This window comes from Manis pentadactyla, chromosome 3 (assembly GCF_030020395.1).
Source record: "Manis pentadactyla isolate mManPen7 chromosome 3, mManPen7.hap1, whole genome shotgun sequence".
Lineage (NCBI taxonomy): Eukaryota > Metazoa > Chordata > Mammalia > Pholidota > Manidae > Manis > Manis pentadactyla.
This window is the reverse complement of record NC_080021.1, coordinates 99,887,195-99,899,802: the sequence shown is the minus strand read 5'-3', so window position 1 is coordinate 99,899,802 and position 12,608 is coordinate 99,887,195. Positions and strand designations below refer to the sequence as shown.

The 12,608-nt window shown below is 40.6% G+C and overlaps 1 protein-coding gene across 6 annotated transcripts in view; it reads left to right on the top strand.

The window, feature by feature from the left end:
* The window catches only part of CAMK1D (calcium/calmodulin dependent protein kinase ID), a 393,502-nt gene that overhangs the window by 326,540 nt on the left and 54,354 nt on the right, over window positions 1–12,608 (top strand). For all 6 annotated transcript variants that reach the window (XM_036908125.2, XM_036908128.2, XM_036908127.2 and 3 more), the window contains exon 4: window positions 4,614–4,752. In XM_036908125.2, coding sequence (XP_036764020.2) covers window positions 4,614–4,752 — 139 coding nt within the window. The remainder of the gene's footprint in view (window positions 1–4,613; window positions 4,753–12,608) is intronic.

The following is a 12,608-nucleotide window of genomic DNA, read 5'->3' as shown; positions in this document are numbered from 1 at the left end:
GGAGCAGGGAGTGTGGTTTAAGAGGAGGCAGGGGAACCCAGAGGCCGCCAAGTTGGGACTGGATTGAGAAAAAGACTGAGGAGACAAACCCATTCCTTTTCCAGGCTGGGTGAAAAAACTCCCAGATCTGCCACAGGGTCCTGGGTTTCATAGTTGGAAAATACTTTGCTTGTAGCCTCTCTTAGTCACCACATCCATATTTAAAGCACCCATCCCTTAAGACTAAATGTAAATAGGGGAGATGGTTCTTAGAAAATACATCTATGCCAGCTCTTGTCACCATGTCGCCTGGGTTGCTGCCTACTTATGTGACAGTCCTTGTGAAGTTCAAGACCTAGTTGCTGAATGAAAATGACCTGCCTTTTCATTATCCCCAGCATCATCACTAACATTTCTCAGACCACTCTCTCTAAAATTAACAGCACAGCGGTATACTGTTTGACCTGGTGGGGTCTGAAAATGAACCTGACAAAGCCATATGAACAGGAGTAAAGCATATGAACTTCATGGAATTTTTACATGTCCATGGGAACCCACAGAGAATAAAGACCCAAAGAGGTAATCAGAAGGAAGCTTACCTTCTGGAGGAGAGACAGATTTGTGAAGAGTTGACAAGACAGAGGGCCTGGGCTAGGGTTAGTAAACAGTCAGAAGTACCTCTGCAGACAAGGGGTAGCCGGACAAGGTTGTGCTCAGCTTCCTGTGGTGCAGTCTCTGAGCTGATGAGAGTCTATCTCCAGCAAAAGGGACAGATACTTCCTACTTCTCGACAGGAAAGAGAGAGTTCTTCCTGCATTTACCTGTGCTTAATTACCTTCAGCTCAAAATAATTTTTCAGTCAAAGAAGAATATTTGGGGGTGACATTCTGGCTCCTTCAGTCTTCTTTATTTATTATACATAACTTCTGGAGTAATAGATTTTTAAAGCCCATTTTTCAGCACTAACGCAAGTAATATCTTTTAATGAATGTGTGGATGATACTGGTACAAGATATAAAAATTTTTAAATTACAATTAGCAATAAATTTTAAAACTACAAGCTGTCTACCAAAATTAAATGTAGAAGTTCAGCTGCATGTAGAGAAGAGCAGGGTTTGCCCAGTACTAACAAGTGGATGCATGGCATACAGGCAAAGTTCATTGCATTACAGCATACCATAATGGGATCATTGCTTATGGTTTACTTGATCCAGCAACTTTGAAATTATGTTTTGTAACAACTAATTTTTAATTCGAAGATATTTGCATTACTTAAAATTATTCAAAGAAATTGAAACTCTATTGAGGTTGTTACCTCAAATGATCTCATATTTGCAAATTTGAAACTCACATGCAGTGATAACAATACAGTGTAACAGGCAAGGAAGATCAGAGACTGAACAAACCCAAGTTCAGTGCAAAAGCAGATAGTTCTAAGTAAATGTCAAAATTTGAATTGAAAGATAATTTTTGAATCATCCCTGTGTCGTCTACTCCCTTAATCTTTGGTAGCCAGTTTTTTTTCATATCTACATCCCGCTCAACTGAACCTCTCTCCCCTAGCTTCTGTTAATTAATTTTACTTACTGATCTGTTGTTATGGTTCTACTCCCTTACCCCAATTGCCGGACCCCATTCTGCTGTTTTGCATGTTTTCACTGGGAAATTCCATTTCCAAGATGGAGCTTTAAACATGTGCATGGGAAGCTTTGCCACAGGATATTAACTCAAGAAAGCATCCTGTCAGTCAGCTCAGCAGCCATTCAACAAACCTACATGTGTCCGCCAGCCTGAAAATAAGATTCCCTCCTCAACATAATTCCAAACTTATTTCCTCATCGGTGATTCTGGGGTTCTGGTTGTTCACAAGTAATTTTTTTGAAAATGAGTATCCTAGTCAGCTCAGGCTGCCATTATAAAATAACAGAGACAGTGTGGCATAAAGGCCAGAAATTCTCACAGTTCTGGAGTCTGATGTCCATGATCAAGGTGCCAACTGATTTGGTTCTTGTTAAGGGCTCTCTTCCTGGCTTATAGAGGCCTGCCTTCTTTCTGTGTCCTCACATGGCAGAGAGAGGGGGAGAGAGAGAACTCTCTGGTGTCTCTGCCCCTTCATACAGGGACACAGATCCCATCATGGAGGCCCCATTCTCATGACCTCATTGAAGTCCAGTCACCTCCCAAAGGCCCCACATCCAAGTACCATCATATTGGGAGTTAGGGCTTCAACTTATGAATTTGGGAGAGGGGACCCAACATTCAGCCCATAACAATGGCCTTTTGGAATGTAAACTTAAGGAGGTTTTTGAAAAGTATAAAGTGGTTTGAAAATTTTAAGGTGTTTTTGTGTATTGTTACATTTTTTTATTGGCAAGTTTTTAAACTTCTCCCTGAGCCTTGGTTTCTAAGGAAACAAAACTATCTGAGAAATGTCCAGAAAAATAAAGCCTTGGTACAGTTTTGAAATTTAAGAAGTAAAATATAAAATGTGCAGAGAATTGAGACTCTGTGACAATACATACGACAGCAGTGTCTTACTTCAACTCTGATGCTTCGATTCTTGCCACATTGCTGCCCTAATGCAGCACAAATGTTATTCAGTTGAATCTAGTAATACTTTGTCTATCACAGGAAAGAGGACTTTGAGGGAATGGGAAGCAAGATCAGTTATGAAGGAGGGAGGGGCTCTGGCAAAGAGTACTTTGGGTCATGAATACTCAGGGTGGGAGTGGTGGAAGGGGTCACCTTGCCTGATGTCTTCCAGCAGCCTTCAGAACAGAGGATGTGAGTAGCAGGCCAACAGAGGTAAGAAAGCACTGAAACACTGGTAAGGGGTGCCATTATTAGAAGGTGGGTAAGTGGTAGAGGATGAGGGGGACATAATCAAAACAGACTTTTCCTCCTTCACAGCGAGTGCTGCCTTGATTGACAACAACTGGTAGGTAGCTGGCACATTCTGGGCACGCAGTCAAAGTTGACTGCGTGCTTAAATAAATGATTAAGTAAAGTGAATACATGCAGGTTCCATTACCCCAGGCAGCAGTACATCTCTTGTAGCATGTTCTCAAATTCTGCATAGTTCATCCACTGAAACTTCTTGGAAGAAGGTTCTAGAAAAATGAAAACTGTCAAGAACTCGATGTTAGTTGCCAAGAGGGGATGTCTTGTCATTTTGGTTTATCTAAGGATGGATCATTTAGACAACGTGCTTGTCAAAATGTAGTTTCTCCCCTGTTGTTTCCATTTCTTTTCCCCCTTTGAATTGCTTTTTATTTCTCCTGAGCATCTTTCCTTTATCTTCATTGCTTGGTTTGCTTTGGAAACGAGACATTATCCAAGCCAGTATTACTTAGAATGACTGTAGGTAATAGGAGAAACTCTAACACATTGGCCTTTTATAGCTGCAATTGTGTTTTCTTTATGAGTTTTTTAAAAAGAGGGTTTCAGTGGATCAGTTATTGCACATTAATTGCCATGACTTGCAGAAAATGATCCATAGCTTTGTGTGTTTGTGTATATGTGTGTGTTACTGCTAGGACATGTCCTTTACCATATCTATTAAACTGTATTAAGTTGTTTATGAAACTGTTTTATGGTTTTAATATTTCAAATAAATATTTTTCATTTTGCTTTTGGAGAAATTGTTTCTTTTTTATTAAAAATGTTGATGCATCCCTTCAAGCTAATTTCTAAGGTAGCTTAATTACTTGAAAGAATCACTGTTTTTCTTAGAGACATATAGAGTCTTAAGAATTTGAAGGTTAAGGTTAGTGGGATTGTTTCTATCCAGGACTGTATAGCTCAGTTATTTTGTTGAACTCAAGGTAGCATCAGTTATCAAGGTGAAAGAAGTTGTAGAGGTTTCCACCAGGGCTGTTTGGCCTTTGCTAACCTAAACATCCTTTCAATATATACAAAAAGAAAAAGTTGAATGCAATCTGAAATTCAAAGCAAATTTAAAATGAAATATTGTCAACAAAAAGCAAAGCAAAGCAGCATAATGGAGTATCATTTTTCTTTTTTTCTGTAAATTATGAGTAGCTTTCAGGTTCTGATGCCTCTAAGGACTGCCTCTACCTGCTGTTGGGAAGGGTTGACTAGATTCAGTCCCTCATTTTACAGATAAAGAGACTGAGGTCCAGAGAGGCCAGAGGTGCCCCGTCCCATGTACTCAGCATAGTAGCAGCAGAGCTCTGTCAAGAACCCAGGCGTCGTGGGGGCTGCTCACACTTTGCCCACAATGCCGCCCCCTCCCCAGACATCTTATCAGCGTCAGCTCCCTAAGTCTGATGATACTGGTCCTCTGGAAGGATATTCTGACTTGATGTTGTCACAGCAGGATGGAGACGAAGGTCAGGAGAGACATCTCAGGCCTGGCTAGTCCATGGGTTCTGGTTTATTTTTATTCCTTTTATTTCACTCTAGACATGTGTACCATCAGGACATAGAAACACTTCCCTGGTATAGCTTCTGGTGAAGCGGTGGGGAAAAATTTAAATCTGAAACTGGATTATTTTTGGAATAAAACTTGGGTCTTTTATTGTATTGAAAGCTCTTATTGATGACTCTCCATGAATAGTTCAACAGATTCTCTCAAACTTTGAATTTGTTCTTTTTTTTTTTTTTTTAAACAGTGTATCCGGTGGAGAGCTGTTTGATCGGATAGTGGAGAAGGGATTTTACACAGAGAAAGATGCCAGCACTTTGATCCGCCAGGTCCTGGATGCCGTCTACTATCTCCATAGAATGGGCATTGTCCACAGGGACCTCAAGGTGAGGCTGTTGCTCAGCAACATCCCACAGCCACTCTCTAGCCCACAATGTACCTGATCAAGAGGACTGGCTCCAGAGGAGGGAGGAGATTGCCTTGATGTGGATATGGTGGGTGACTGTTAGTTGCCAGGGCCTTTGGGGCCCAGAAGTAACTAGAAAGATGATGAAGCTCAATGGAGCTGGACATTGTTTGGGATTTATAACCATTATGCAGCTGAAGGGCCACAGGGAGCCAGGCTGTCTATTGCCCCAAGCCTCTCTGTAGGAAATTTTGTTCAAGGCACACAGACCACAAAAACCCTCCTCCCAGAGCAGCTCTTCACGGTCTTCTCCCAGCTGCAGTCCCATTTCAGCACATCGCAGTACAGAGAAGAGAGAGAGCAAGTGGGTAGATGGCATGAAATGACAGACAGGGGAGGGAAATAGAAGGTTATCAGGAAAGATAGGTTAGGTGACCTCCAATTGCATCCTGCTCCCAGCAGCCTGTCCATTCCTTGTTTGTCTTTTCCTGATGAGGTTTTGGCATGCTGACCCTTCACTCAATGGCACTGAGGGTCTGGGCCTTACTTGGCACCTTGGCGTTACATTCCTCCCTGGGTCTATGTAGATACTGGAGGGTAAATAGCAGATGTGTCAACTGGAGGAGCAGTAGAAAGCATTGTTGGCACAGGGCTGCAATGTGGCTTCACTTTACAGCAGTTAGAGGGGCAGGCTCCAGAGCTCACTGCACCCAGCACGACAGCTGCCACTCCTGTCCTGAACAGCCAGGATTAAACTGGACTTGGACTAGGCTGTACATGACCATAGAACATCTAATTCAATGTAAAGAATAAATCATAAACATTTCTTAAGAAAGAATTCCAGAATCTATCTACCCATTTTCTGGTCACTGGGTGTCAGGGTATAAAATGGTGTAGCTCTTCCTTTCAGGAGGTCTCACCAGGAAGTTTTCTCTTCTCACCATATTACTTTCCACTGATAGTGTCATGGCTCCCAGATGTGGGGCTGGAGAGCTTGTATAAAAACAGACTGTTGGCTCCAACCCAGACGTTCTGATTCTGTGGGTCTGTGGTGGGGCCCAGGAACTTGCATTTCTAAGGGATTTATAAGTGATGCTAATGCTGGCATGGAAACCACTCCTAGAAAACCACTGGACAAGGGTGTTTGGGAATGTTGATTGTATCCTAATAGCCTTCACCCCCTGCAGGCTTCTTGATGGGTGAGATGGGCTGTGAGCATGACCAGTTCATCTTGAGGACCTGGAGGTCCTTCAGAGGGCTAGGAAGGTCAGCCTTGGCACCACTATGCAGGCAGCAGTGCCTTCTCTGCACTCTTGTGCCCTCACCAAATGCCAGTTCTGTACTTCCACAACACAGCAGCTCTCCCCAAACAAGTTAGTGTGGCAACTGTAGAGATGTGATGTGATGGACTGGTTGTCAGTCCTTAATAGAAGTACTTCTAAGCAGACAAGCCATTTCCTAGAGGGCAATGTTCATATTTCCTTTTAGAAAGGCAGATTGACTATATGGGAGACACTGTTTTTGACACCCACATAACACTTTTGGAGAAGTGCTTGTGGCTGCCAGCCTGTGGAGCTTTAAGATCACCAGGCTTGTAATTGTGGAAAGAGCATTGCCATTTTAGGGCCTTTCTGCAGTCTCTTTTCAGAGGCACATAGGCATTTAATCTATGTGGAGAAAGTTGGGGGTCGAATTAGCAAATGTTCATAAACATCTAAAAAAATTAAACCAAACTGTATGATTTCAGCCAGAGCAATAGAGAACATGATCAGGTTAATTTCAGAAGAGGGCACAGTCAAGGAGGCTCCATTCCCCCACATGCAGATACACCTCTCCCTCCCTACAGAAAGGCATTCTTGTGTCTTCTTGCCCCTGAAAGCTATTTGAGATGATCAACGGTCCATTTTTCAAATCAACGGACTGAGACATGAAATAGCCACTTACTGCCCCCTCATATTGACGTAGGGTCTTCTTCAAAGCCCCTGCACAACTAACATTTGGCTCTGGATCATTCTTTGACCTGGGGCCCTGTCCTGTGCATTATAGAGTGTTTCCAACAGCATCCCTGGCCTGTATCCAGTAGATGTGAGTACCACTTCTGGAGTTGGAACAACCAAAAATTTCTCTAGGCATTGCCAAATGCCCCCTGTTGAAATTGCCTTCAGCTGAGAATCACTGGATTATATATAACATTAGTTTTACGGAAGTGTTGATTCAGATATTTTAAGCTTGTTATATGAACTATTTAAGGGTCGAATGGACTTTCCAACTTAGGTATTGGCCACCAGTTGTCTTGGAAAGATGTCATAAAATGCAGAAAAATAATTTTTCGGGTGAGTCCTGGACCTCATAGGCCCCAGGCAGAATTGCAAGATGCCTCCCTTCTCCCTAGCCCTCCTACTGCTAACTGGGGCCTCTGTCTAAATTATCCCTGAACCTGTCTCCCCCCAGGAAAAGACCTGCTATCTTTAGTAAGTTTGGAGACAATTAAATGTATTGATTTAAGCCATTAAAGACCAGTTGGTTTAACCCTCCTTGGTAATTGCTATTCAAAAGAGCCCTTTATTGGCCCAAATGAATCTCCTATAAGAGGACTGTGTGGATTGGATTAAAGATGGTGGCCTGATTTTCTCGCAAGAGAAAATACCTGGTGTGCCTGCGACTCCCTGCAGGGCTCTAGGCCAGCCCGAGGGTGGCCCTGCCCATGGCAGCTTAGGAGATTGTCCCAGAGTCTGCACCCAGTGTCCAGGTAACCTGCACAGGCAGCGGAGAAAGGCAAGGCGACCAACAAGCAAGAAGGGACTTTGATCTCCCAGCTGACACATGTGGCACCTGCCTGCGACCACTTCTATTGCCATGAAAAGGCAGAAGAATCTGGTCCAGTCAAAAGCACTCAGACAACCTCATAGAGAGGGCCTGCTGAGATAGATATAACCAATCTTCCTGAAAAAGAATTCAAAATAAAGGTCATAACCATGCTGATGGACTTGCAGAGAAATATGCAAGAGCTAAGGGATGAAGTCAGGAGGGAGATAACAGAAATGAAACAATTGATAGAAGGACTTAAGAGCAGACTGGATGAGGTGCAATAGACTGTTAATGAATAGAAATCAGAGAACAGGAATACAGAGAAGTTGAGGCAGAGAGAGATAAAAGGATCTCCAGGAATGAAAGAATATTAAGAGAACTGTGTGACCAATCCAAATGGAACAATATTCGCATTATAGGAGTACCAGAAGAAGAAGAGAAAAAGGGATAGAAAATGTCTTCGAGAAGGTAATTGCCAAAAAATTCCCCAATTTGGGGAAGGAGATAGTCTCCCAGGCCATGGAGATTCACAGATCTCCCAACATAAGGGACCCAAGGAAGACAACACCAAGACATATAGTAATTAAAATGACAAAGATCAAGGATAAGAACAGACTGTTAAAAGCAGCCAGAGAGAGAAATAAAATCATATACAAAGGAAAGCCCATCAGGCGATCATCAGACTTCTCAGCAGAAACCTTACAGGCCAGAAGGCAGTGGGATGATGCATTTAATGCCATGAAGCAGAAGGGCCTGGAATCAAGATTACTTTATCCAGCAAGATTATCATTTAAGTTTGAAGGAGGGATTAAACAATTTCGAGATAAGCAAAAGCTGAGAGAATTTACCTCCCACAAACCATCTCTACAGTCTATTTTGGAGGGACTGCTATAGATGGAAGTGTTCCTGAGGTTTAATAGCTGTCACCAGAGGAAATAATCACAGTAAAGAAAGTAGAACAGCTAATTACTAAGTAAATGCAAAATTAAATTAACTATCCCCATAGTCAATCAAGGGATAGACAAAGAGTACAGAATATGATACCTAATATATAAAGAATGGAGGAGGAAGAAAAAAGAGAACCTTTAGATTGTATTTGTAATAGCATGTTAAGTGAGTTATGTTAGACTCTTAGATAGTAAGGAAGTTAACCTTGAACCTTTGGTAACCATGAATCTAAAGCCTGCAACGGCAATAAGTACATACCTATCGATAATCACCCTAAATGTAAATGGTCTGAAAGCACCAATCAAAAGACATAGAGTCACTGAATGGATAAAGAGACAAGACCCATCTATATGCTGCCTACGAGAGACTCACCTCAAACCCAAAGACAAACACACACTAAAAGTGAAGGGATGGAAAAGATATTTCATGCAAAGAATAGGGAGAAAAAAGTAGGAGTTGCAGTACTTCTATCACACAAAATAGACTTCAAAACAAACAAAGTCACAAGAGACAAACAAGGACATTACGTAATGATAAAGGGGTCAATCCAACAAGAAGATATAACCATTATGAATATCTATGCGCTCAACACAGGAGCACCTACATATGCGAAACAAATACAGAGTTAAAAGGGGAAATAGAATGCAATGCATTCGTTCTTGGAGACATAAACACTCCACTCACTCTGAAAGACAGATCAACCAGACAGAAAATAAGTAAGACAGAGGTCCTGAACAACACGTTACAACAGATGGACCTAACAGACATCTACAGAACTCTATACCCAAAAGCAGCAGAATACATTCTTCTCAAGTGCACATGGAACATTTTCAAGAATACATCATATACTAGGCCACAAAAATACCCTTGATTTATTCAAAAAGATTGAAATTGTACCAACCAGTTTCTCAGACACCGAGGTATGAAACTAGAAATGAATTACATGAAGAAAATGAAAAAGCCCACAAACACATAGAGGCTTCACAACATGCTCCTAAATAACGAATGGATCAATGACCAAATAAAAACAGAGATTCAGCAACATACGGAGACAAACGACAACAATAATTCAACACCACAAAATCTGTGGGATGCAGTGAAGGCTGTGCTAAGAGGAAAGTATATTGCAATACAGGCCCACCTCAGGAAAGAAGAACAGTCCCATATTAGCAGTCTAAACTCAACAATTAATGAAACTAGAAAAAGAACAAATGAGGCCCTAAGTCGGTAGAAGGATGGACATAATAAAAATTAGAAGAGAAATAAATAAAATAGAGAAGAATAAAACAATAGAAAGAATCGATGAAATCTGGTTCTTCGAGAAAATAAACAAAATAGATAAACCCTAAGCCAGACTTATCAAGAAAAAAAGAGAATCTACTCACTTAAACAGAATCATAAATGAGAAAGGAAAAATCACTGTGGACACCACAGAAATACAAATAATTATTAGAGAATACTATGAAAAATTATATGCTAACAAACTGAATAACCTAGAAGAAATGGACAACTTTATAGAAAAATACAACCTTCTAAGGCTGGCCCAGAAAGGAACAGAAAATCTGAACAGACCAATTACCAGCAACAAAATTGAACTGGTAATCAAAAAACTACCTACAAATAAAACACCTGGACCAGATGGCTTCACCACTGAATTTTATCAAACATTTAGTGAAGACCTAATACCCACCCTCCTTGAAGTTTTCCAGAGAGTAGAAGAAGAGGGAATGCTTCCAAACTCATTCTATGAGGCAAGCATCACTCTAATACCAAAACAGGCAAAGACACCACAAAAAAAGAAAATTACAGACCAATATCCCTAATGAACATAGATGCAAAAATGCTCAACAAAATATTAACAAACCGAATTGAAAAATACATCAAGACGATCATCCATCATGATCAAGTAGGATTTATTCCAGGGATGCAAGGATGGTACAACATTCGAAAATCTATCAACATCATCCCCTACATCAACAAAAAGAAGGACAAAAACCACATGATCATCTCCATAGACGTTGAAGAAGCATTTGACAAAATTCAACATCCATTCATGATAAAAACTCTCAACAAAATAGGTATAGAGGGCAAGTACCTCAACATAATAAAGGCCATATGTGACAAACATATAACCAACATTATACCTAACAGCAAGAAGCTGAAAGCTTTTCTTTTAAGATCAGGAACAAGACAGCGATGCCCACTCTCCCCACTTCTATTCAACATAGTACTGGAGGTCCTATCCATGACAATCAGACAACACAAAGAAATAAAAGTCATCCAGATTGGCAGGGATGAAGTCAAACTGTCCCTGTTTTCAGCTGACATGATATTGTACATAAAAAACCCTAAAGAATTCACTCCAAAACTACTAGATCTATTATATGAATTCAGCAAAGTTGCAGGGTAGAAAATTAATATGCAGAAATCTGTGGCATTCCCATACTCTAACAATAAACTAGCAGAGAGAGAAGTCAGGAAAACAATTTCATTCACAGTTGCATCAAAAAGAATAAAATACCTAGGAATAAACCTAACCAAGGAAGTGAAAGACCTATACTCTGAAAACTACAAGACACTCTTGAGAGAAATTAAAGAAGATACCAATAAATGGAAACACATCCCGTGCTCATGGATAGGAAGAATTAATATTGTCAAAATGGCCATCCTGCCTAAAGGAATCTGCAGATTCAATGCAATTCCTATCAAAATACCAACACCATTCTTCAATGAACTAGAGAAAATCATTCTAAAATTTATATGGAACCACAAAAACCCTGAATAGCCAAAGCAATCCTGAGAAGTAAGAATAAAGCTGGGGGGATTATGCTCCGCAACGTCAAGCTGTACTACAAAGCTACAGTAATCAAGACAATTTGATACTGGCACAAGAACAGATCCATAGACCAATGGAATGGAATAGAGAGTCCTGATATAAACCCAAGCATATATGATCAATTAATATATGATAAAGGAGCCATGGACATACAATAAGGAAATGACAGCCTCTTCAGCAGCTGGTGTTGGCAAAACTGGACAGCTACATGCAAAAGAATTAAACTGGATTATTGTCTAACCCCAAACACAAAAGTAAACTCAAAATGGATCAAATACCTGAGTGTAAGTCATGAAACCATAAAACTCTTATAAAACAACATAGGCAAAAATCTCCTGAATATAAGCATGAGCAACTTCTTCCTGAATGCATCTCCTTGAGCAAGGGAAACAAAAGCAAAAATGAACTCATGGGAGTACATCAAACTAACAAGTTTTTGTATGGCAAAAGGCACCATCAACAGAACAAAATGGCATCCTACAGTATGGGAGAATATATTTGTAAATGATATCCGATAAGGTGTTAACATCCAAAATATAGAAAGAGCTTACATGCCTCAACACCCAAAAAGCAAATAACCCAATTAAAAAATGGGCAGAGGATATGAAGAGACAGTTCTCCAAAGAAGAAATTCAGATGGCCAACAGACACATGAAAAGATGCTCCACTTCACTAATCATCAGGGAAATGCAAATTAAAACCACAATGAGATATCACCTCACACCAGTAAGGATGGCCAGCATCAAAAAGACTAAGAACAACATATGCTGGCAAGGATGTGGAGGAAGGGGAACCCTCCTACACTGCTGGTGGGAATGTAAGCTAGTTCAACCATTGTGGAAAGCAATATGGAGGTTCCTCAAAAAAACTAAAAATAGAAACACCATTTGATCTGGGAATCCCACTCCTTGGAATTTACCCAAAGAATACAACTTCTCAGATTCAAGAAGACATATGCACCCCTATGTTTATCACAGCACTTTTTACAATAGCCAAGATATGGAAGCAACCTAAGTGCCCATCAGTAGATGAATGGATAAAGAAGAAGTGGTACATATACACAATGGAATACTATTCAGCCATAAGAAAGAAGCAAACCCTACCATTTGCAACAACATGGATGGAGCTGGAGGACATCATGCTCAGTGAAATAAGCCAGGCGGAGAAAGACAAGTGACAAATGATTTCCCTCATTTGTGGAGTATAACAATGAAGCAAAACTGAAGGAACAAAATAGCAGCAGA